We start from the raw sequence: 27,329 nt of genomic DNA on the forward strand, positions 1-27,329 counted from the left end.
TGGCAGCCCTAATTCTAACGCATTTCTGTGTTACTCGTGTTGCGGCCATAAAGTCCATTTAAATTGTATTTATTTATAAACGTCGATTTGTGTAGCTCGTAAACCCGCTGATGTGATGTGTGCGGACCATCGATGTGTGCCGACTTATTGCCTTTGGTCGTGAACAGTAAAACGCACGAATGCCACTCACGTATTCGAGATTCGCTATTTTGGTATGTTATTGACATATCTATATTGATAGAGAGCGGGGACCCTGAGATACAGGTTTTGCAAACTTACTTCAGGGTCCCTGGCACAATTTTAAAAAGACCTTTTAAAACAAATAAATATTAAAAAAAAAAAAAACTATAGTAAGCGACAGGTCAACATGGCAATTGGGGTGTGAGGGGGGTTCCCCGCCCACCCGGACGTCAGCCGTGCTATCCCGCACGGGGTAAGCGCGGGGGCTGTGCGGGTGTGCGGAACGTCCCCACCCGATTACCAGCTCCTGCTGTCGTGTACCTTGTTGGTCAAGTGGTTAGCATGATTGACAAGGTCCTGGGTTCGATTCTGAGTCGGGCCAAAAATAGTTAGGCACGAGAATCTGTCCTTATGCGAACAAACAAAGATTGGATTGTACTGATAAGAAATCTCAGTACTGGTCCGTGGTTAGGAAGTTGGCGGTGTGCCCCGTGCCTCGTAAAGCCGTTGGTCCTACGCCTGGTCTTTCTCCGGTCGTGTCAGATTTTCGTCCCATCGGGCTATGAGAGTGAGGGAGGGAGGGAGGTGGAGATTGGTCGCGCGCCTCCGTGGCCGTAATTCGATCGGGATCGGGATATAATATTATAATAGACATAATAACTATGTTATTGACAATGTAGCTTTCTACTGGTGAAAGAATTTTCATAATCGGTTCAGTAGTTCCAGAGATTACCTGCTCCCTACAAACAAACTTACAAAACTTCTTTATAATATTGAGTAGTGTAGGTAGGTAGATAGTATAAATAAATAAATAAAATATAAAAAATGTTTTATTTCGACCAACAAGGATCATATTGGTGTTAGTAATTACACGAAACTTAAACCTAATTGTTAGTAATTATTAATATTGGTGTTAGTAATTACACGAAACTTAAACCTATTTGTTAGTAAAAAATCTATAACTATAATATTTATTATATTATTTATTTATTTATAACTATTTAAATTAGGACAGGATCGATTTGCCAGCACGTGAATCATGCAACAGTGATTCAAGTACTGGCAGTCGATCCTGTCAGAAAATACCTTCACGAGGCCGTTGGGGCTGGACCGGACTGTACGCAACAGGGATGTGCACCGCTTTCTTTGTATAAATGAGAGGGTGTTATTTAACTCTTATTCAAACAGCATAAGTTATTTTTAATGGTGTCTATTCATAATTTTTCAATTTAGTTAAATAAACTGCTTTGTTTTAACTTTCTCATACTGGCATATTTTTAACCATGTTAAGGGCGTTTGTGCACTCATCCGTCATTTTTTACGGATCCGTGAAAAAATACGAATTGAATGTACGTATTTGTATAACGGCCACTTTGAAGATTGACGGATACGAACCGAATACGGATGAGTGCACAAACGCCCTTAGAGTACAAAGTTAATTTTATTATTTCAATCAACAATTTGGTCATTCATTTCTGCGTGTTCTGCATGTTATTCGACCTATCTCGTTCGTCTGTTGCTCGTTTCGCTCAATTTAGTCAATCCGCAAAGTTTACCAGCCCTTGCGAATCTTAATGGTAAATTCGTTTAAAATGCAAATCGAACCGAATTCGCCAAATGTCTTAACAATGTTGAGAATACGAATGACGAAGGGAGCAAAATTTCTGGTAATACTATCCGCCGCTATTTTCTTGGAAAATACAGTTCAGATTTGCTTCTAAGGCATGATTTATGCTAGACCGTGCCGGACCCGGGTCGTGCCACGTTCGAGACACATCCAACGCACAGACGATCCACAGATTACAATCTTGTATAAAGAAACGTAAGACGAGTGAGGCTCGGAAGACTCGGCCATGGCACGGTCTGATATGACCTCATATATTTTCTGATCTGTGTTTCTCGGACGTGACACGGCTCGGGCCCGGCATGGTCTAGCATAAATCACCCCTATACATACTTTGAAGAGATTTGCGGGCTGAGCACTTATTCTGCGTATGTAGATATCATAGTACAGCGAAAGCTCCTTCCTGCGAGAACAAAGAGATTGCCAAGTACCCGCAGTTAAGGAGTAGTTTAGCGCGTAGACATTTCGTGCACCCTACTAACTATTTGATCTAGTTCCCGTTTCCTATTCAACTATCAAAATATCTGCACCCCTATATGCTTGAAGTTCCAGTCAAAATTAAATCTACCGAGCCCCAAGGAAAAAGGTGTAAACTTCTCAAGAGCGACATAATATAGTGTTGTAAAAAAGTGGTTGTAAAAGGACTGAAAAGTACTTTAAAAGTACCTACTTATAAGAGTTTATTTAAATAACAAATAATTATTTCTATTTTACTGAACAACTAAAAATAAGCTGGTGAATTCGTATATCATTATAATAGGTATTATATTTTGTTAATTTTAAGAGATTTTGCAAAAGGGGACTCGTTTTTAATATAATTTTAACTCTTTCTGCGTCACTCCCACAGCTGAGGGTCGTAAAATTTCATTAATTATTCATTGAAAAATAATAAAAATTTCAGTACGACCGAAAGTTGTTTATCTGATCTGCTTAGTAAGTAAAAATAATCGTTAAGCACTCACCGTTTTCTGCTTGGGAATTGGTAAACTGCCAATATACTAATTACTTAGTTCATTAGCTACAATGAAGTAATATCTGTAGCGAAAACTGGTTGCCCCTATAATGGAAGGCATTAAGACACGTGATATTAGGCTAATCGCTTAGTTAAGTGAGTAATAAAATCAGAAAGAGTCTGTGAGTGTCAGACATTCGTTATTTTATAAAAGCTGAAAGTTTCTCTGCGGATTGTCCCCAACACAGAGGAACCATCAGCAGATGAAGTTTGGATCATGGCCAGCATCTTACACAATTGATCTGTCTGATTAATTATCTGGCAATGCATGGCGTGATTTCTATTACTATCCTGAAGATAATATTTAAAAAATCTACTTTATATTTCGACGAAAGATTTTATACGTCTTTGTTAGTTGTTATCTGCCAAAGCCGTTATGCCCCAGGGGAGATTGCAGTCAAGGGCTAACTTGTATCTGAATAAATAAATAAAAAATCTTATCGTAAAAAGTAAATCCTATCTTCAGGACCTTATTATAAGATATTGCTAGAGTATCGTTTTATTATGCCTAAAAGCATTATTGTGCTTTCGTCTAGATATTATTGAACAATATAATATTTGGTAATGGTGCGCCGAATAGCACCAGCGACTCTCCGACAGCCGTTGCAAAGGCAATCTCGGATCCGAAACGAAGGATCGATTTAGTTGATGAAGCGTTTATGGAACAAAAGGATATTTTATTGGATATGGTTGGTAACTATTTATTATTTACTTTATGTATTGAGCAACGCTCAGACAAGCCGTGAAGCGCTTACGAGCAAGAAGAAACCAGTATTGTTTTCATTTTATTGTTGAAAAAAAACTGACTGACTCATCAACGCCCAGCCCAATTAAAGGTTCCCTTTATAAAGAAGACAAGGAATGAGGTCCAACGGTTCGAGTTTTTTACGGGATAGGGAATAAGTAAAGGGGGTTGATATTTTCACTTCAAAGATGAGAATATGCAAAATGCTCGAGGTAGAACACGATTGTTGTACAAAAGTTCATATCCATGTAAAATAACAAGTTTATCTTGGAAACTGCCTAAACTCTATATTTAAAGCGAAAAACATTGCAATTCTTTATTCTAACTGTTGCAGCTGGAAACAAAGTTAAAAGAGGTACGTGATAAAAAGAAGAAAAGAGCTGATCGAACAGAAACCAGTGCAATTGGGGAGTCCAATAAATGTGAATTATTGCCGGACGATGTAGACTTAAAGTTGCAAGCCAGCGGGATAATAGCAGTTGGGGAAACAGATGTGCAACTACGATTCGGAGATTCCGGTAACATTATAACTAACTAAAACATATTTAGTAGGGGATCTTCCCTACTTGACTTCAATCTCATAATAATTAAGATTTCTATTCACAAATAAATTGTATTTTCCCTTTTGCCGTTTGTGACCTCAAATCATAAGACTCGAGTATAAATAGCGATGAAAGCCTAGTTAAAGATTTCGACCTCCTATTTGTTGAGTTAAGTCCGGGCACGGACTATAACTTTTCGGAGTAACGTGCGTTTTAAGCAATTAAATTTCACTTGCTTTAACGGTGAAGGGGAACAACCGTGAGGAAACTTGCATGCCTGAGAGTTCTCCAAAATGTTCTCAAAAGGTGTGTGAAGTCTGCCAATCTGCACTTGGCCAGGGGGTGAACTATGACGTAAATCCTTCTTATTCGGAGAGGATTAGGGCTCTTATCAAATACATATGTGTTAGTGAAGCTAAATAAAAGTGTGTCAAACGTTGTTTTCCAGGTAGTAATACGTTAAATATGAATGCATCAGGAATATCTAATGTTGGAAAAACTAATGTTAAACTAGGAATCGGTGATGGTACTGTCAATATACCCGGACTTCAGAATTTATTTTTGGGTAAGAAGTAACACTTAGTATGCAATATAGCGTAATTCATAATCCACTTGTTTAACCGATTTCGATGAAATTCGGTGGCTTGCATCCCGGGGACGGACTTTTATCCCGGGAAATCAAAGAGTTCCCACGAGATTTAAAAAGTAACCTACGTAGACGAAATTGAGGCACCATCTACTTTGTACAAAGCTTGCATCTTAGAGACGGGCATAGGCTATTATAGATAGATCATCTAGTTAGGTATAATGCATAAGTGTGTGTCTGTCTATCTGTCTTACTGCCTGCTAATCATGGCCCACCTGTTTAACCAATTTTGATGGGTACAGAGATTGCTTAAATCCCGGAGATGGACATAGTTTACTTTTGTCCCGGAAAATCGAAGGATTTCTAAAAACTTAAATCCACGCGGACGTAGTTGCGGGCATTGCTTTTTATTAAGCACGAGATGCTTAATAAATAGCAATAATGTGGTTTTTGGTTGCTTTATAGGTTCTTCATTTCTCCGTGGTCCATGTGAAAATCGAAACGCAGCCGACCCAACACTAGAACCACCACCACCACCGGAATCACCCAAAATTCTTAACATCCCAAACGACGATCGCAGAAGTATTGGGTCAAGTAATGAAACTAATTCAACTCTTACAAGTGTTAATACTTCTACTTCTATTACAAGTGACAATAGTTGACCAGTAACAGTCGTATCCGTACAAAATAAGATCACGCAAGGTGTTCCCGAAACAATTGTTCAAATTGCGATTCCAGTATTAAATCGATTGTAAAATGAAAACGTTGTTTTTATTGACATAGAAATCTAGAAAGATTTTTATTCAAATAATTTTTTACAAGTGTTTTTTAATCAAATCACTGGTTCAATAACAAATAAGCCTTGACTGTGATTTCATCTGGTGTTGAGTGACAATAGAACAGCCACGGCCACCAGAATCACCCAAAATCGTTGATATTCCAAACGACGATTGCAGAAGTATGGGGTCTAGTAATGAAACTACTTCAACTCCTAAAGTTTTAATACTTCTACTTCTATTACAAGTGACAATAGTTGACCAGTAACAGTCGTATCCGTACAAAATAAGATCACGCAAGGTGTTCCCGAAGCAAATGTTCAAAATGCAATTCCAGTATTAAATCGCTTGTAAGATAAAAATTATTTTATTCGATGATAATAAGTTCCGCTTGCGAGTGACGATGCAGTCTAAGATGGAAGCGTGAGTTTTATTTGACCCCAAACCACACAAACCCTTGGGTTTCACCTTGACTGCGATCTCACACGATGATGCAGTCACGGGGATCAAATAGTTATTTGTTATATGTGTTTGGAACGCACATCACAGAGTACATCGCACATCGTACAAACGTCTCTATTCTCAAAGAACTGAAAATAAATCAAAGGCTTTCGTCACTAGTACAATTGGGAATCCTCAAGTTCTTTGGGCACATTACAAGGGAGAGTGGTACCATCGAACATCTCTTGGTACAAGGTCGAGTAGGGCACACGTCCACGTGAGCGTTCCCCAACTAGGTGGTCGGACTTAATCCTCTCCGCAACAAACATGTCTGTTTCCATGTGTGCATATAATGCCACCAACAGAAGTCACTGGAGGGAGAGCCACGACCACTCTGCCAAGAGTGAAGATTGAGAAGAATATGTGTTTGGTCGTAATTGAATATGAAATCTCATTAAAATGATTTATTAATTACGTTAACGAGTCAGCTCAAGAGCTTAAGCGCCGTAAATACTCAGTCATTAGTAAGGACTATGTATTTGCGGCGCTTGCGTTTGAGACTCTGGGCCCATGGTCATCGGACACGAAAGCTGATCCACGCGTCTGGTGACCCAAGAGCTGGTGCTTATTTCGCTCAACGGTTGAGCCTTGCCGTTCAGCGAGGTAATAGCGCCAGTGTTTTGGGCACAATGCCCATAAATGACCATTTGGACGGCGTATATTTTTTGTAAATATAAATTTTTTAGTGATAAGTTTTTCTGTATGTTTTATAGACTAGAGATAGAATTTACTTAAATAAAAATTACTTCTATTAAAATGATTTTAATATATTCTTATTTTCTTTCACACATGGAAGAAAATAGGAATCTTATTTCCTCTGATGCGGAAATAAGATTCTAGAGTGGCTTCAGTAAAATTTTGCGGTCACATCTACACGTAATACTATGTGAGTTTGTGGTGGCGTGAATTTCACTGGAACTTTTGCCCGGATTTTCGAATACGGATTCGTAAGGCGTCTAGGTTTTATTTCCCGTCCGTGTAAATTACATGAAATGCTTGAAATGTTCATGGTCTGCAGAGTTTATTTGAAAAATTCGAGTTATCTTTCAGTTTATACAAGCTGACCCGTCTCGGCTTCGCTCGGGTAAAGTTACTAAAAACCTTTTCTTACTAACATATCAACGTGCGGAAACCACTGGGTCTCGAAAATATTGGCATGTAAGTTTTTCTATAACATAGACCCCTAGTAAGAAAGGATTATCAGTATAGTAGGGTGGTGATGATGATATCTAGGTACTACTCGATACATACCAAATACACAAAACCTACTATAGTTCATAGTAGAGTAAAAATAGTAGGTTATGTAGGTATACCTACATTTTGTTGGTACAGCACAAAAAAAATATTATTTCTGGTAAGATGGTACGGAACCCTTCGTGTGCCAGTCGCACTTGACCGGTTCTTCATAAATAAGAGTATAGAAATAAGTTATATACAGAAATAGGCCGCAGTTCCGCCTTCCGCTTCCCTCTTGTGTCGGGGTCCTTAATCTTATAAAACCCAAGTCTTTCTATTTGCAGACGAATGCTGCTCAGATCTCTAGTATTTTTCTAGTAGCCACTTGGACGTTTCATTTCGCACTTTAAAATACTCTTTTCAGCTAACGACGTTACGGTTGAACTTTAGAAATAAAAAGGCGTTTTGCTAATAAAGATAGATACAAAAGTAAAAAGATAGGTAAAGGTCAAATTACCCTACGGATAACAATAGGTTTATTGTATTATTTTTAGTTAAAGACGGCCATAAAGAGATATATCGTTAAAAATCCGCCAATGAATACGAAACTTCTGCCCATGTAGATGAATTTCAGAAAATTGTGAAACACTTAAATGCCTACCTATATTTTCAAGCTTGAAAAATTACGGATTAATGAGACTACATTATATAATACTAGCTTATGCTCGCGACTCCGCGTGGACTACACAAATTTCAAACCCCTATAGTTTGAAATTTTCGTAATCCACGCGGACGAAGTCGCGGGAAGAACCTAGCATTAGTATAGATAGATTCTATAGAGCTATGCTAAAATACCGATATGTGTTACTGAACTCTGGCTATAGCTTAGCTTTGTTATGTGTTTGCAATAAACAGATAAATGGTTTGTCCCCCAGTGCGGCGGCGGCGGCGGCAGCGGCGGCGGCGGCGGCGGAGACGCTGGTGGGGCGACGAGGAGGACCGCCGCCTCTGCTGCGCTCCCGGACTCTCCCCGCCATCATCGCTCCCGGCTTCTCCATACTTCAGGCGCAGATCGATCCGCAACGCAGTGCCGGTAAGTATCAGTAATTAGTTATCAAAACCGCATGGAATTCGGTGCATCTGTATCAGGCGCTTCTATAGAGCGCATTTTGTTAAAACAAGACAGTGTTGCAGTACGCGGCAGGAAATATTGCACATCGAACTTTAGAAAGAGATTTCGGCTTCATAAGCGTCGTCTCTGTTACTCATACCTATGTGACGTTTCGTCGGTCTCAACGACAGAGACAACGCTCTACGAAACTGTTATCTCTCTCTAAAGTTCGATGTGCAATATTTCCAGCCGGGTATGTAGCTGATAGTAAGCAGTCTTGTTGTCACTGAAACTTAAGTTTGAGCAAAGTCGTGGCAACCCCCTACCAGACCTTAAAGTTTAAAAGTTTAAGAGTGTCTGGCAGGGGGTTGCCACTATGAGGCTGAGATCTATAGAGGGCACTTTGACTTTGCTCAGACTTAAGGTTGAGTTAAAACGAGACAGATTTATGTGAGAGATACAGGTCCGTCTCGTTTTAACTCTGTCTTAAGTCTATAATACAGTGAGCTTCCCGCAGTAATTGTGTATTTGCAAGATAATTGCATTTCTAGGTCCATTATGCTAATATTGTGACACGTCGTGATGTCTATTGCGTATCATGATATGCAAATTGTAATTTGGTCTCTTCTATTGAAATTGTGCCATTCATGGTTTACATACAATTAAACTAACTTCATAAACAATAAAATGTTTCTTCTTCTTCTCTTTCATAAAATGTTATGAGAATTTGCTTCCTACCACATCATCATTAACCATCAATTCCTACGTCCACTGCTGAACATAGGTAATTTAAGGTGTGCTCTTCATATCTGGTATTTCGCAGCCAATCATTGGTAGTTATCCATAGATTTATCCACTGTAATTATCATTTCATCATCATCATCATCATGATCAACCCATCGCCGGCTCACTACAGAGCATGGGTCTCCTCTCAGAGTGAGGTTGTATTTCCAAAATTCATCACTTAGGGATGGAATTTCGATAAATCCTTTCTTAGTGGATACCTACTCTATACAAAGAACACACCTATAAATTTCATTTCTCTAGGACCAGCGGTTTAGGCTGTGCGTTGATATATAAGTCAGTCAGTCAGACTTTGAATTTTGTATATATAGTGATGGAAAATATTTTTAAGTAGTCGGGGAATACCGACGCAGATTTCAAGCAATTGGCACAGATTCCCACGTTTAATATCGTATCATATGTGCTGCTACTTATTTTATGACTATAGGGCGGTCACGCACCTTATAATATTCTTTTTTGGGTTTTAATGCCTACGTGGGGTTTTTATGTATTTCATGCATTTAATATGAACACTTGTACGCTGAAAGACTAGTTTACAACGTTTTCATAGAAGTGTTTGCGTCATAAAAGCTTTCATGAGGAAAATCCCGTCGAGAAAACTTTACGATAAGTAAGTAGGTGATAGGTACCTACCTACCTACTTAGTTTTTTCTTGGTTTATATTTAACTAGCTTATTCCCCCGACTTCGTCCGCGTGGACTACACAAATTTCAAACCACCACGCAATATTCACGCCACAATTACTGAACCAATTTGGCTGAATGGACTGGAGGAAGTTTGTATACCTACTATGAAATCAAAGAGAAGAAATGAAATGCAAATGAAAGAGTTCCCGCGGGATTTTTCCAAAACCTATATACCCACGTTGACGAAGTCGCGGGTATTATTTAGTAACATAATATTGGGCCATTAATTATACCTACTACTAGCGGCACGCTATGATGGCCGGTTTGACACATTACAATAGTGATGTGGAATGTCAATTTATTCTCGAACAAAAAACAATTAAGTTTTGTTTTTGTACCTGATTAAATAGGTTTAATAAAACAAAAATGTATATGTTTATTTAATTTATTTGAACGAACTGAATATTTGAACGAAAATGAATATACATACTTTATATGCACACAAGAAACATATGAATACAAAAGATACCGAAAAAGGTGCCACAAAAGGCCATAATTAATCAGATTCGTCCATACTACTATTTTCACTGTCGTCACTGCTATCATCACATACATTAATAATTATATGTTCGTTTTCTATAATATTATCTATTTTCACATCTCTTTCATAATCTTCCCTTATTAATTTAACAGTTCTATTCACAACCTTTTCCCAGTCTCCTTTAGTCACATGTTCACAAGCTTCTTCTAATAATTTTAGCATTTTTTTTGTGGTAAATGGGGGTTCTGTATTGTGTCTTGCAGCATATCCCTTAATTTGAGCCCACACCAACTCAATCGCATTATACTCACAATGGTAAGGCGGTAACCGTATAACTCTGTGCCCATGTTCTAATGCTATTTCGTCAATGACGTATCGGATCTTGGTTGGTTTGTTTTCTTTTAAAAGACGTACTAATTCCGCTTTTAACATATTCATGTTTGCATCTACGCCATTTTTACGAAGCCATGCGACGATATCAGCTTTCTTTTGGGATTGGGCAGGTGGCTTGTCAATTTGCATCGAGTGGTATGGGGCGTTGTCCATAATTATAATAGATGGTTCAGGGAGGCTACACAACATTGAGGTAAACCATTCAGTAAACTTTTCTCCATTCATGTCTTCATGATAGTCTCCAGTGGTTTTTGACGCAAAAGCCATGAGAGAACCTTCGACAAACCCGTTGATGGTTCCGGCGTGACAAATTATAAGTCGCGATCCTTTTCCTACAGGAACTTTGGAAGTAGATGCTGCTGTGTCATCGTTCCAAGAACGGCCTACAGTATGGTTAGCATTAAGCCATGTTTCATCCAAGAACACAACATTTTGCCAATTTTTGATTTCTTTCACTTGCCGTAAAAAAGTATACCTTGCCATCGCTATATCAAATCTTTCCATCAATATTTTGCGTTTGTTACATTTTTTGTATCGAAATCCAATGGTCTTCAAAATCTTCGTTAAAGAACTTTCCCCACCGAAGAATAATCCAGCTTCCTTCAGTGAATGCACCAACTTTTTTCTTGTTGGATACTCCTTCTGTAAATAGTAGCCGTAAACATGTCTTCGGATAGCATCGGCATCAAAGCTATCGATGCCTACGACTGGTTTTGCTCGTTTTCTCTTTTTTGGTGTGTGAAGTTTATTTTCTTCTGTGCCAGTCTCGCCATATTTTTTTTTAGTTATCCGTCTAACAGTTCGTTGTCCAATATTAAGCGCATCAGCTACGCGTTCAACCACTGACGTTATAGGTAAAATTGGCCCTCCATTTTGAGCTTCACGATCGAAATAGTTACGAAGGCGTATTAGGAACTCACGTGTCTGACTATTTAGAACAGTTCTCTGCGTACGTTCGGTCATATCGACGAAATCCACAACAAAGGGCTTGAACAGAGTCCAAATTAACGAGCAAGGGTCAACAGTAATGCAGTATCAATATTTGAAATCCAAAGCCAGGTCAAAACTATATCACAATCGCATTGCACTGACAGTTTATACTTTTCGAAGCAACGTCAATTCGAAACTGCTTTGTTTTGCATTGAGCATTGACGCGAGTTTGCCGGAGGTAGTAGTTGTGCTAGCCAGCGATCCTATGTGACGATCGTATTAGATTCCATTTTTAAAAATTTATTGATATTTTTTTGCGATTTCAGAGGTTTGTCCACATAGTGAAAATTGTTCATATTCACAAGTACATTCACCCCTTAAATGGTGCAAACTGATTTTTCTACACTTGTATACATTTAAGAAATCAATTTAATAAATAAATTTTGAGTCCTAAACCTAAAACTACATTCGATAAAATTTATGAATCTCTGCACATCACTATCGTCAATAAAGTAATACAATTATTTCCTTCAAAGTCGTTATCAATTAATACGGAACTTCATGAGCGGACAAACGTCAAACCGGCCATCATAGCGTGCCGCTAGTTTAAGAATTGGTAATTTAATAGAATTATTACTTAACTTTTACCCTTTGTTAGATAAATTATTATCAAAGTAAACAATGTGGCTAATTCCGTTGTACACAATCTCTAAACTAAACTTAAATGGCACGTCTAAATCTATTGCTATCCCTTTCATAATGTTGCTTGCGGAAAAGGAGAGCACTAGATTTAGACCTGTTAATTTAGTTTAGTTTAGAGATTGTGTACCAGAGAATCGGCCCCAAATTATTCATTGAATCCACTGCAATCCTCTAGATTTATAAACTAGTTTCAAACGAGTTCAAAACTATGCCCTCGCGTGCTTTAAAGCTGTTTTACTTGATGATTTTCCGAGGGCTAGTTTATTTTACATGCGATATAAAGGTGTTTTCAGACAGATACATGCTAGTTTTAACTGCATTCCTACATGCATAGTCTTCAATGTGGTCATCAATCGATAGACATAAATTGCAGTCTCTTGTAGGGACTTTCACACGCCTGAATCTCTTGAATGTGTTTTGATGTCGTCTATCCACCTAGGCAGAAGTCTTACAACGTCTAGGCTTTCCGGTGCGAGGTCACCATCCCAGCACCGTTTATCGCTCTTTCGAACTATAGTAGGTGTATAGTAGGTTAGTGTTAGCTAAGCGACATAATAATTTTCTCTTTCATCAAATTAGATTAATTTTAAGTATGTGATTTTCGTTCGTATAAACTCCCTTCTATACCTAAATGTTTCGCACTTTCTCATCCAAGCAATAAGTCCCGCAAATTGCTATAGCGCTGGAACCATGTCTCATTAACATCGAAATGACGTTATTTTGACGTGAGCCGTAATAAAAACATACCATCAGCTCGAAACACTTTAGTCTAGTGCTGACGTCACTAAAATGGCGGCCAAGCGCAATAGCAATTTGCGGGACTTATACCATATGATACGGTTTGCAATATAGGTACTTATTTAAATTCATTGGTGTCAAAGAGACTTAAATGACATTCTATTACAGAAGTCAATACTTATATACCTACAATCCGTGTATAAGCGCTCTAATCTAAAAAAACCGGCCAAGTGCGAGTCAGGCTCGCGCAATGAGGGTTCCGTACTACAGTCGTATTTTTTCGACATTTTGCACGATAATTCAAAAACTATGATGCATAAAAATAAATAAGATAAAAATTTTGAATGTACAGGTGAAGACCTTTCATATGATACCCCACTTGATATAGTCACTCACTTCGAAAGTTGAAAATACTAATTATTAGTTCATGACCACAGTTTAATTTTTTTTTGTGTGATCTAACCCTAAATTCACGGTTTTCAGATTTTTCCCCAAATGTCAGCTATAAGATCTACCTACCTGCCAAATTTCATGATTCTAGGTGAACGGGAAGTACCCTGTAGGTTTCTTGACAGACAGACAGACAGACAACAAAGTGATCCTATAAGGGTCCCGTTTTTCCTTTTGAGGTACGGAACCTAAAAATGAGACTGAAACCACTTAATTTCAGGCTTTCGGTTATCTTCCCACGCAACTGGCTCTAATTCCGAACTACTTGATCTTTTCCAACCTTTTACACTCGTAAAAGAAGCCGAAACATTGGCGTTGCGGCGCGGATAAATTACTCCTTAGCCTTGTTTGCCTTAACGTATTACCGGTGCTTAGTCAGTGTCTACTTACATAAAGAAAATAATAAGGCTGCCTTTGCATGTTTTTTATGTAACACTAGCTTATGCTCGCGACTTCATCCGCGTGGAATACACAAATTTCGAACTCCTATTTCACCCCCTTAGGAGTGGAATTTTCAAAAATCCTTTCTTATAGCGGATGCCTACGTCATAAAAGCTATCCGTTGCCAAATTTCAGCGCGATCCGTCCAGTAGTTTAAGCTGTGCGTTGATAGATCAGTCAGTCAGTCAGTCACCTTTTCCTTTTATATATTTAGATTTTCAGGAGCTGTTATAGATAAGTGGTGGTAACCAAGTGGTTAAGACTATACGGTTCGGGAGCTCGGGGGTTCGATCCCAGACATGCACCTCTAACTTTTCCAAGTAAAGTGCGTTTTAAGCAATTAAAATGTCATTTGCTTTAACGGTAAAGAAAAACTTCGTAAGGAAACTTGCATGACAGAAATTTCTCCATGATGGTGTTCTCAAAAGTGTGTGAAGTCTGCCAATCCACACTGGGCCAGCCCGGCACAATTTGACAGAATCATTATTAGACACACTTTCGCATTTATACTGTTAGTACTGATTCTGCGGCGAGTTTTTTTAATTCCATTACAAGTAAGCCCTTGACTTCCATATTACCTGCTTCTCAGTCATTGGGGCCGATTCTCTTGTACACAATCTCTAAACTAAACTAAATTATGAGGTCTAAATCTAGTGCTAACCTTTTCCGCAAGCAACATTATGAAAGGGATAGCAAAAGATTTAGACGTGCCATTTTAGTTTAGTTTAAAGATTGTGTACAAGAAAATTAGCCACAATATTATGTAGTTTAAGATGGTAATGGGTTAACTTAGAAGGCGTGTGGCAGTTTTTATTAAACTTACAACCCCTTATGGCTTATCGGTTCCCATACGGCATCGCATCGCTGAATGTTTCGCTCGCACTTACTGGTCGTAGGTAAGTGCGAGCGAAATAGACACATAACTCGACGACTCAGTTTAAAATGTGTCGACTATAGATACAGCTGTAGCCTCCCACCAGACCAGACCAGACACTGCCGAGAAACGATCCAGGGACCTCCCACAGCGCTCACCACTGTGTCAGGGAGGTCGTCGAGGTGTAGGCGTCCTTATTCCCTTGTCCTCTAAACGGCTGGGTATATTTTAGTACGTAAGCCCTAAGGTGCATTATGTAAGTATCGAACAAGATGAAAACCTTTTACGGTGTCCAATAACTCTTAAAGTTGAGTTTCATTAGAGAGGTTCGATAGAGGATGCCTTTTGTTATTTTCTCCTTTATAAATTGTGTTGTTTGCTACAGTACAGTGTAATGGGTTTGCTCATTTACCTTGCACGTGTTGCATTAAAGTTTTTCTTGCAAAAGGGAAAATATTTTCTAGGAAAGCAGCGAGTTGTTAGTTGTTATAGGAGCAGCAATTTCACCGTTCAGAGTGAGTGCATATACATGTAAAGATACTTGTCCTGACTGACTGACTAACAGATCTATCAACGCACCGTCCAAACCGCTGAGGATGGAAACTTAAAATTTTGAAAGTAGATTTTTATGACGTACCTATAGTCCGCGATAGGTCGAGATAGCAATCGGGCTATGAAGCGGGGGGGACATTGGGAAAGCGAGGGAGCTGTGCAGGGCATTCCCTCCTCGATTGCCATATCAATCTGTCGCGTACTATACCAACGCGCTCAATAAGTTTTTTGGAAATTCCACCCCTAAGGAAGTTAAATAGGGGACGGAAATTTATATGAAAGTCTGTCATTTTGCAAATTATAGCTATCCATGAAGTTTTAAACTAAAATGGAGTTCATCATCAATTTATCAATGAAAATTGATAGATCATTTTGCTGCTCAGTGTGCGCTGGCCCTTAGAAGACAAGTCGCGTCCCTTCGACTCCGCTTCAATGTATTTTGATTCATAGTGCTGAATAACGCATGAATACCCGGCTGAGTTTGTTGTGGGCTCTTCTCAGACCCAGGCGCATTTGGAACCCTCGTAGCTTTAGTTTTAAGTACGTATTTATTATCACCACTATATCATATCATCTCACAAATAAAAATTTATGACAATCAGGACGCGTAAAATTTTACCAATTCTGAATAAATGATTTGAGTTTGAGACACAAAATTGTTACAAAAAATTGGAATCGAAAAGAATAAAGTAGCTTATTCTAATAGGATAAGGACTTTCACTTCACAAACATTTTTATAAAGGATTTTAAGAAGCTCGGAAAGAGTGGAACACGGACGTTAACTTAAAAACTTTTTCTTTCACTTTTTTGCCAAATTCCGCTAGTTATAACTTTTAAGGGGGAGTTTTAATTTATTTTCTTTCGAAGTCCAGAAAACACCTGTGAGTTTTTAAAATAAAAACACTTAGAAATGGTTTCAAAGTTAGTTTTAGAATCTGCATTCAAAGAAAACTTGTCACGTTTCATGAAACGTGAATTTGTTTTGCCTACAAATGAAGACTTTTATATTTTTCAATAGAAAATTTAGTTTTGATTTTCACTGAATTTTCTTTTGAAAAATATGAAAGAACGTTAACGTAGTTTAACTGAAGTAATAACAGCTCTATTATATACCTAGTTGGAATTTTTTTGACCCCAATGACTAAAGCTAAATGCTTCACTTTTGTCAGGGTGTCCCACGAGACCTAACCATGTTTTTAGGGTTCCGTACGTCGGAATGACAAAAGAAACCCTAATATGATCAGTCAGAAAAGGTGTTCAACCCGCACTTGTCCGGTTTTTTTAAATAGACACCGGTCAGTTAGTTTTGTGACTAAACTGTTCGACATGGCTATTTAAGAAGTTAGGATTTGTCACGAAAAAAAGTTTTCTTACTTTATTTCTCCTTTCTTTCTCAGTGCCCGTATGGTATGTCTTAGGGCGCGTTCCCACTGTCGTGACGATAAATAATCTGCAGTTTAGCGCCATGGCTTGTATGTTTGAATGGAAGTGTTCACATATTATAGGACGGCACGATTAATACCACGACTCTTTCATACAAAACAACAACGATAAATTATGGTGACGATATACAGGGAACGCGCCGTTACCCGCTTTGGACTTTGTCCGCAAAACTCCCTTGTAGAAACTATTAAACGATTTTATGGTAGAAACTGATTAAAGGTACGTACCATGATTCCCTTAAATTAACATTCTAATTCCAGGTCAGATTGCATCGACATTTACCTAGCGTCAGAAAGACCGCAGTGAAACTTTTAAAAAAATATCAAAAGAAATCTCTCAAGAACTTTTAACTTAGTTTAAATGGTAAGTGTCCATTAACTGTTCAAAGTAGGAATTTCTTTCAGTTTCCTCCGAGTCAGTCCGCATATTTCACGGCTCGTATAGTCCGTATCCCGTGGCATATCATTAAAATTCAAGCTCGTATTATGTAAATAGTCCGTGGCTACAAAAACGTCAATGTAAATCTAACATTATGTTAGTGCCTTGACATTTTAATACGTTTTAGGGCCTTGAGTGTGAATAAGTACTCGTCACTAAAGTTGGCGCTAGTAATTAGATGCACTTCATCATCATCATCAACCGATAGACGTCCACTGCTGGACATAGGTCTCTTGTAGGGAATTCCCATAGCCTCCCGCCTGAATCCAGCGGCTCCCTGTGACCCGTCTGATGTCGTCTGTCCACCTGGAGGACATAGGTCTCTTGTAGAGACTTCCGATAGCCTCCCGCCTGAATTCAGCGGCTCCCTGCGACCAGTCTGATGTCGTCCGTCCACCTAGCGGGGGGTTTCCCAACGCTGCGCCTTCCGGTGCGAGGTCGCCATTCCAGGCACCTTGAGACCCCAAGTCACAGTTCACGACAGTTAGGGAACTTCTAACAAAACGTCGAAGCTTCGACAGTCACTATAGCCTAATTTTGACGTAGGTAATATCGTCGATTCAGGATCAAACTGAGAGTTCCCTCACTCTGGTAGCATGGAAATTGGAATAACCAGATAGCAAAAACCAAATGGAATTTTAAAGAGTGGCAGAAAGACGTATTCTTACGTAGCTTAGGTACGTAGACACCTACGTGATTTGAGATTTCTGTCGATGTCTTACATTTCTGAATACATAAACGTTCCGTCGTTCAGTCTCGGAGAAAATACTGTACATTTTGGCGACAATGATAATACTTACGTATTCATGAGGCAAGAATGCCATTTTCTTATCTTAACATAGTTATACGATCTTGATCTAATATGACGTGACATAATATGATTATCTTTTATCAAGACGTACAATACAAATCATTATTATAATTAGATGAATTTCTATATTTTTGGGGTTTCGTACCTCAAAAGGAAAAACGGAACCCTTATAGGATCACTTTGTTGTCTGTCTGTCTGTCTGTCTGTCGGTCTGTCTGTCTGTCTGTCTGTCGGTCTGTCAAGAAACCTACATGGTACTTCCCGTTGACCTAGAATCATGAAATTTGGCAAGTAGGTAGATCTTATAGCTGACATTTGGGAAAAAATCTGAAAACCGTGAATTTATGGTTATATCACACACAAAAAACAAGACACTGTTAAAACGAGAAAGATTTATGCTAGCTATATGACGGTGTCTCGTTTTAACGTTTGAGCAAAGTCGAAATGCGCTCTATAGTGATTTCAATATAAGTCTAGGTACTCAAATAAACAGACCATTTGGTTATGGCAGCCAATCTCAACCAAATTTTAACCAAAATTTACTTCTAACTTAATCATGGAGGTATGAATACTAACTTGAGCAGCCCATTTTGCTTTTGATTGGTGATCAAAGTAACCATAACGTAACTTGAACTATGTGTCATGCAACTGAACCTTAGTCCTGAATTTCTCCTATGCTGGCACAAGACCTTATAATCCTCCAGTTATAAAAACGATCTCTATAAGGAAAATGGCAAAATTTCAATAATATCCACGGCTAAAACTGAAATAACGTCTCTACTATGATGCTGAGTACAAATATAACGCTATTTGCAAGTATAAGTGGCTGGCGGTGATCCAAAGTGTTTTTTGCGACGGTTTGTATGCGACGGCTATATTTTCGAGACAATTAAACTTGCTTCATGAACCCTGTTTTGTTTTATTGCGCACTGTGGCTATTACCTTGACGACTCAATTACAAATAGTCACGTTTTAGTCTAAGAATACCTATTGCCTAATATTCTGACAAAAAACGCTGTGATAGCCTTCGATCCCGGGCACGCACCTGTAACTTTTCGGAATTATGTGCGTTTTAAGTAATTATATTATATCACTTGCTTTAACGTGAAGGAGAACATCGTGAGGAAACCTGCATGCCTGAGAGTTCTCCATAATGTTCTCAAAATTGTGTGAAGTCTACCAATCCGCAGATGGCCCAGCGTGGTAGACTATGGCCAACACCCTTCGCACTCTGAAGAGGAGACCCATGTTTGTAGTGAGCCGGCGATGGGTTGATCATGATGATGATGATGAATATTCTGACAAAAATATTAAATGTCTGAAGCTATGCTAAGCTATTCAGTACTTCACTACCTATTGCCTGTTTGCGACTATAACGTGTTATTTCGGAAAAGTGTCATTTTTAGGGTTCCGTACCTTAAAAGGAACCATTATAGGATTACTTTGTTGTCAGTCTATCTGTCTGTCCGTATGTCGTGTCTGTCAAGAAAACCTATAAAGTACTTCCCGTTACCTAGAATCATGAAATTTGGTAGGTAGGTAATAGGTCTTATAGCACAAGTAAAGGAATAAATCCGAAAACCCTGAGTGAGGTTACATCACAAAAAAAAAATTGTTGTGAACGAATAAAATAGTTTCAAACTCAACTTTCAAAGTGAGTAAGTAAATTTAAGAAATTTAGCTAGTGCTCGGAGTTCATTATTGTAGAAATGTATAGTAGGTAAGTAATATTTAAATACTGTTAAATAAAACGCAAAAAATGGTTCTACCTAAGTAGGTATGTCCGTTATATACTTTGAAACTATCAAACCGATGTTTACCCTACGACGTAATACTACCCTTATTATAAACTAGCTGACCCGGCGAACTTTGTTCCGCCTAACAGTCGATTCAAATTTTTTAATTTTTTTTTAAATATCAATTCACTATCAGAAATTCTCAAATCCCCACGATTTAGGAGTTCAGTACCTTGCAGCATCAGGATTGAGGAGTTGGAATCCGAAGTTTAATTATGTAGCCTATGCTTGGTACCTAAAATAATTTTGCACCATCCGCAGTTCCTGAATCATCATAGTTTAGGAGTGCTGTACCCTACATCGTCAGGGTTGAGGAGCTGGGACTTGAAGTCTGAGAATAAAGTCGTTGCTTGGTACCTACAATGTGAATTCACTATGAACACTTCCTGAATCTTGATAACTTAGGCGGGCAGTAACCCTGCAGCATCAGGATTAAGGAGTTGGATCCAGAATTTTTTATGGAACCACCACGAAAACTTCTTCTGCTAATTTAAAAAAAATATTTGCAAATCGGTCCAGAAACCTCGAAAAAATCGATGTAGAAAAAAGAACCACCTCCTTTTTGACAGTCGGTTAAAAACCGATGACCTTGAAATATTTACGGAACAATCTTTAAAATATCCCCTTTCTAACAAAAAAAAGAATGAATGAAATCGGACTACGCATTAATGAATTACAAATCAGTATACATTTTAACTTTCATCCCCTCTCCTAAGGGAACTATGTTGAATTTCGGGATAAAAAGTGTCCTATGTTCTTCCTCATAGTATGACCTCAAATCGTACCAAGTTTCATTGGAATCCATTCAGTAGATTCAGCGTGATGCGCGGCCGTGATACAGACAGACAGACAGACAGACAGACAGACCGACAGACAGACAGACAAAAATTAAAAAAAATTACAGTTTTGGGTTCAGTATCGATTACAGAGTGCCCTCGAAAAAAAAGTTTCAAAATAGCTTCAATGTACAGAATTGGACCGGTTACAGTTTTATTATAAGTATTGATATTGATTGATACAAAAGTGCGTTTGTTTGTTGGTTTGTCCTTCCATCACGTCGCAACAGATCGACCTGATTTTTTGCATGGGTATAGTTAAAGACCTGGGGAGTGACATAGGCTACTTTTTATCCTGGGAAATCAAAGAGTCCCCACGAGATTTTTAAAAACCTAAATCCACGCGTACGAAGTCGCTGGCATTAGCTAGTAATTAATATTCTTAGGTGGGTATGCATTTTTTACAGAATATAAACCTTAGCTCTTGTTGTATAAAGTACCTATTAAAGTAAAATAAGTGAAACATAGTCGTACACGGTCATTATCTCGCTTTGAAAAATATTCCTTGTGCAGCTTAAATTTTCCATAGCAAAGCGTTCCTCTTACCATTTGACCCTCATTAATATTATGTTTGCATGGAGATGACAGGTCCTAAGGGTCTAACGGCGCACAAACCTATTTCACGGGGAAAACTCCAATTATAATATTAAAATACAATATTTTTAAGGCTGAGTCCCCATGCAGCTTGATGCTCGTGGCAGCACAGTCGTGTTCATTATTTTGTTGGTGCACTGCCAATAACCTTCATTTGGGCTTCGTCGTAGTCTGGTAAAAATTTAACTAAAAATTAGTAAAAAAATCACATTTGTAAATGGCCCTATATAGCCACTATATAGCACTTTAAAAAAAATTATAGCCAGTGTCACTTAACGCGACGATGTAAAAATTCCAACGATACCCCATACTACATCCAAATCTGTTCAGGCATTTAGGAGAATTGGGGGAATAAAGAAACTGGCCTTCATGAACCTTGTAAACATTATACTCCTTTTTTTGGGCAGTCGTGTACCTACTAAAGCCTTTTATGACGCATGGGCTCCGCCTACGGGAAATGAAATGGTGAAAAGCGTTAGTAGGTACTGTTCTCATTACTTCTCCGAAACGAAGATAGCAACTTCTTATTTAATTGATTTCTTGCTATTGAACTGGACTAGACTGAACTGAACCCGATTGGACCGGATTGATCTAGTTCAGTCTGGTCAAAATTAATTTCACCAAAATAATGCATTCTATCGGGCGTCCTCCTACACCTGAATATTTTTTTAGAAGTTTTTGTGGGAAACCAAGCATGTAGCCTTTTGTTTTTTTCTCTAATATTATGAAGATCGCTTATAGTGTGTGTACGGATAGATCGAGACCAGCATTATTATACGTATGCAGATGTGGTCCCCTTCCTAGGAATCCAATGTACCTACTTACCATAATAATATACAGTCCCATATATTTTTAAGATCACTCAAGGTTCAAACAAATTTGAATGTCGTAAAATTCGAATTCGACTCGGAAAATACCTAAATTGGAAGAGATTCAAAGAACCTTGGAATATCTATTTAGGCGGGTCTCACATATTCTGCCTATAAGCAGTCGAATTACGCGAAAGTTTTAGGGTTTATTGCGAATTTTGTCAGTTTTATTACTCTGTGGGATGATATCCTCTTGATATAGAGTTGTTGCCCCGGGCGGTGCCCTGGAGAGCTTCCAAGCTTGATGCAGGTAAATTTTGACATTTTCCACCCAAATAAAAATAACGACTTGGACGTGGAGTGATTGATATCTAAATATATAAAAGGTGAAGGTGACTGACTAACTGACTGACTGACTGATCTATCAACGCACAGCTCAAACTACTGGACGGATCGAGCTGAAATTTGCATGCAAATAAATAAAAATCTGTTTTAGAATGTACAAGTAAAGATCTTTCATATGATATCCCACTTGATATAGTTATCTTACTTCAAATATTGAAAATACTAATTATTAATTCATGACCACAATTTAATTTTTTTGTGTGATGTGACCACAAATTCACGGTTTTCAGATTTTTCCCCTAATGTCTGCTATAAGACCTACCTACCTACCAAATTTCATGATTCTAGGTCAACGGAAAGTACCCTGTAGGTTTCTTGACAGACCGACAGACAGACAGACAACAAAGTGATCCTACATATAAGGGTTCCGTTTTTCCTTTTGAGCTACAGAACCCTAAAAAACATAGAGAACATTATAATTTATAACACACTTTTCCACTAAAGAAAATTGCGGCATGTGCTCTACTGTACGAATACCTAAAACTGTAGAATGTTGACATAATTTTTAGTGGAAGAGTTTTTTTTATATAACAACTTTGGGAATGTTTAATAGGTCTGCTTTTGACACAGATCATTGGCACAATGGAATGGACGAAAGATCACGCTTATGTAACGGTATGGCTGAAATACCTATTCATCCTGTGCTTGGTACGATAAGTGACCGCTATCGATGAATAAAAACTAATGTTACAGGTGCGGAAACACCTTAATTTTATTTCGAGAATAAAAAGTAAAATAATTAAACGTTGTCATTGAAAGGTGACCCTTGGTCAGGGATGGAGTTAGCCTTGTTCCGCAGGGTGGAATTAAATGCTTTGCAGCGGACACAGGACGTTTTACAGCGTCCTCGTCGGGGTAATAAAAGGAGCTATGTTTTACAGGATGGAAGGTACGTGGGCGAAGCGATAAGATCCGACGGAAAATAAAATTACTCGTACAACTTTTTTTAAAGTAACTAGAAGACTTGGTTGATGATAATCATGCCTCAAAACCCATGGTTGTTAAAAATTTAATCCATACTATAATTTTTAATTCTTATTTTTTGACACAATTTATGTTTCAAATGAAAATACAATAAACAAAAATACCAAACTTATTCTAGAACATAAAAATTACAGATCGAAAATGTCATCTAAACCACCGCAACGAGGCAGGGTGCCCAGAACGCTGGCAGCGTTACCTCGTTGAATGGCCAGACTAATATGCTGACCGAGGTAACTGCCAGCCCTCCGGTCCCCCGTGGATTCCGCGAGACGGGATGAAAGGTCCTTAAAAAGGATCTAGCATCCTCGCCCCACGAACCCATGGTCTCCACCCCAAAAGGCACAAATATGAAACTATTTTCTATATTCTCATATTTGCGCCTCTTGGCCCTTTCTGCCTTAAATCCATACTATAGTATTATAAATGCGAAAGTGTGTCTGTCTGCCTGTCTGCTAGCTTTTCACGGCACAACCTTTGAACCGATTTTGATGAAATTTGGTACAGAACTAGCTTATATCCGGGGAAGGACATAGGCTACTTTTTATCTCGGAAAATGAAAGAGTTCCCGTGGGATTTTTAAAAACCTAAATCCACGCGAACGAAGTCGCGGGCATCAGCTAGTATTAGATAATCTTTTAATAAAACTTGAAAGCAAAACGCTGTAAATAAAATAATCACGCATTTATTTTTGCATTTCAATTTTATAAGAATAAATATAATATTTTAATAAGAATTTAATCCTAAATTGCGAAGGTGGATCCGCTGGCCCCTCCAGTCCTGTCGTGCCAATACAAATACATTAAATGTCTAAAGTTAAGGAGTATTTGCTTTTCAAATGCTCACAAGATTTGGATTCGTATTTATTTTGCTGAGCTTAGATGAACTATACCTATGTATGTATAGTTCGCGACAGTTCGAGATTGCAATCGGGGTATGAGGCAGGGGGACGCCCCGCACACCCGCACGTTACCAGCTCTATCCCAAGGTTATTTTGAAACTTTGAAGGATTTATTGCCGTTTGCCGTGGAGACCCTGGGGCCATGGAGTCTTTAGTGCAAACAAAATTTACGAGACATTTCACCGCGATTTATAGTCTCATCTGGTGACAGAACGGCTGGCGCATTTGCTACGGATCAGCCTGGCTGTTCAGCGCGGAAATGCAGTCAGTATTCTTAAGTAATTTTTCTTCAGTAATTAAATAAGGCTACCTTGTAATACTAGCTTATGCTCGCGACTTCGTCCGCGTGGACTACACAAATTTCAAACCCCTGTTTCACCCCCTTAGGGGCTGAATTTTTAAAAATCCTCTCTTAGCGGATGCCTACGTCATAATAGCTATCAGCATGCCCAGCCCGATACGTCCAGTAGTTTGAGCTGTGCGTTGATAGATCAGTCAGTCAGTGAGTCAGTCAGTCACCTTTTCCTTTTATATGTTTAGATTTTCATTAAAAAAAAGTTTTAGCACAAAAGTTTTCGGTTTTCATTAATTAAACTTTAATTTTCATTTTTAAAGTAAAGGTATACAATAAAACAATTATTTAAAATAAAATAATAAATCCGGTCTACATCGTAGGTATCCGTACAAATCCTTTTATGGGGGTCGCATCAGCAGTATAAGGATAAACGAACCGTTCTTATTTACGGCAAGGACTAGCGTGTTTTATTATCCTGTATACAGAAATAATAATAATCCGTTACAAGGATACATACCTACGTGTATTTTCAAATATTTTAAATCAGTTTTGGAATCGGTCGCGCGTGCCACAGCGTAGGTAATAATATTATTATTATCTGTTTTGAAGAATCATACTGACGCCGACGCGACGTCAGCGTCGCATGAGCTTACTATATTATTTTAAAAAGCAGATTATCTAAAATTAAAAAAAACTACCCAAAAATATGAAATAACAATAGGAATAATGCGTAAAAAATGACTTCTCACGCGTCATTTTAACTTTTTGTGTCCATGTCAAAAGTACAATTTTGGTCCTGGTTTTGAAGATGAACCGTACAGTGCGACAAGGCTCTCTTGGCGCTTCAGTGACATTGACAGGGGGGCGCTGATGGAGAACAAAGGGGACACTTGACGGAAAAGTTAGTTCCGATTTTCACCACGCGCCAAGATAGCCTTGTCGCACTGTACTTTTAACATGACAGTTGACCCATAGAGTTGAAAAAAAACGCCCCGAATTGAGAACCACCTCCTTTTTGGAAGTCAGTTAAAAATGGCGAGGGAAAAGTCATAAGTAGATTTTTCAAAAATTTAGTAAACAAAATCTGATAACTTCTTTACTTAGTCCTACAGTAGAAAGTCGTATCATACCTAAGTAGGAAAACTTAATTAAGACTTAATAATGAACGTTGTAGAATAAAGAATCACATTTCACCAAAATTTCACATGTTATTATATTTGTGTGCGATATTCCTGTCTCTGTACATTTTGCCCTTGACGCCCTTGAGGGTAATATATAAATTGAAATGTGTGCAAATAACTTCTAACTCCTAATACGAAACATTGCTGAAGGCAATATTTTATTTGGCAGCTAGAAATTAGGTTTACGCGTATATTCGGAAATTTATTATCTACAAAATTGCTAAATTAATGTGGCTCACTTTATATCACAGAAAATATAAGCACCTGCAAAAGTGAAAGATATGTGGGAGAAATGTCAGAATACTAATTTACTCAGAGCAAATTCGTTTCAGTAATAGAATTAATCCATATCCATAGTTCGTCTGTCTGACCGTTACCTTTTCACAGCCTATCCGTTGAACCGATTTTGACGAAGTTTGGTACAGAGATAGCTTGCTTGCCAAGGGCGGACATAATATGCTACTTTTCATACCAGAATACTTATATTTCATAAAATCAATGAGTTCCCACCGGGTTTTAAATAACCTACATCCACGCTGATAGAGTCCAACTTCCACTAAATTCCACCAACATCAAGCTTAGGTACATACTTTATAGCAAAAATCAAAATAAGCTTTGTAGAGCGTTGTCTCTGTCACTCATGCCTGTGTGACGTTTTGTCGGTCTCAACGACAGAGACAATGCTCTACATAACCGCTATCTCCTTCTCAAGGTCGATGTAAATTATTTTCTGCCGCGTACTCTAATTACTTCACACACACACTCGTGAAAAAGGGCACTTTATAAATCGAAGTGTCAATTAATATTCGACAAACCAAATAAAATAACGACCCGAAATTTCTCGTCATTTCCGAATATGATGAGTGTCGAAGTAGACCTTACGGAATTACGGATGGATGCTACAATACCTTTTGAAATTGGATGATGGATTGATAGTGAGTGAAAATTTTATAGCACCGCTTTTAGAATAATTATTAAATTTCTAAAAGCATAGCCTAATGGTTAAAGTTTGTTAAAGTGAAAAAGTGAATTGTGCCCAATACACTGGAGCTATTACCTCGCTGAATGGCAAACATACATACATTTTGGCTTTACCATATTCGGGTAAAAATAAGTTGAAAGAGGATGGAAAGGTCAATAGTTATAAGTAAATAGACAACATCCCGCCCGTTGCACTATTGTCGTACCTTCTTTTTTCGCTGGGAAATGCTTTTACGCATCCTCCCCGGAAGAAACGCAGCTGAACCACGTTTCTTCCGGTGAGGTATGTGGGACTCACTGTAACCCAGAATTCCCACTAAAACCCAGCGGACCCGTCAGCGCCATGATGAGGCGGCACAGGAACGCAGTTTGCATACTACTATGCCGTCTCAGCGGTACAGATACCTCACAGGGCTTCCCTACAGGATGCCCCTGCCTTCCTCCTCGGGTTTACGGCCCGAGGTAGTGAGCATATCGGGCGCAGATATGCTCACTACCTCGGGCAAAGGAGGCGCTCCTTTGCCCTTGGCGTTTACGGCGTATGGGATGAGCGT

General features: G+C 38.5%; 2 protein-coding genes across 3 annotated transcripts in view; both read left to right on the top strand.

The window, feature by feature from the left end:
* Positions 1 to 27,329, top strand: part of wake (wide awake) — a 206,339-nt gene that overhangs the window by 68,344 nt on the left and 110,666 nt on the right. For both annotated transcript variants that reach the window (XM_069502511.1, XM_069502514.1), the window contains exon 3: positions 8,078 to 8,235. In XM_069502511.1, coding sequence (XP_069358612.1) covers positions 8,078 to 8,235 — 158 coding nt within the window. The remainder of the gene's footprint in view (positions 1 to 8,077; positions 8,236 to 27,329) is intronic.
* LOC117987371 (uncharacterized) lies at positions 138 to 5,351 on the top strand. The gene is made up of 5 exons (XM_034974369.2): positions 138 to 212; positions 3,353 to 3,505; positions 3,896 to 4,079; positions 4,552 to 4,668; positions 5,155 to 5,351. Exons 1-5 carry the CDS (start codon positions 180 to 182, stop codon positions 5,349 to 5,351), a joined length of 684 nt encoding a protein of 227 aa, XP_034830260.1. The 5' UTR covers positions 138 to 179.

The sequence above is a fragment of the Maniola hyperantus genome, chromosome 13 (assembly GCF_902806685.2).
Source record: "Maniola hyperantus chromosome 13, iAphHyp1.2, whole genome shotgun sequence".
Lineage (NCBI taxonomy): Eukaryota > Metazoa > Arthropoda > Insecta > Lepidoptera > Nymphalidae > Maniola > Maniola hyperantus.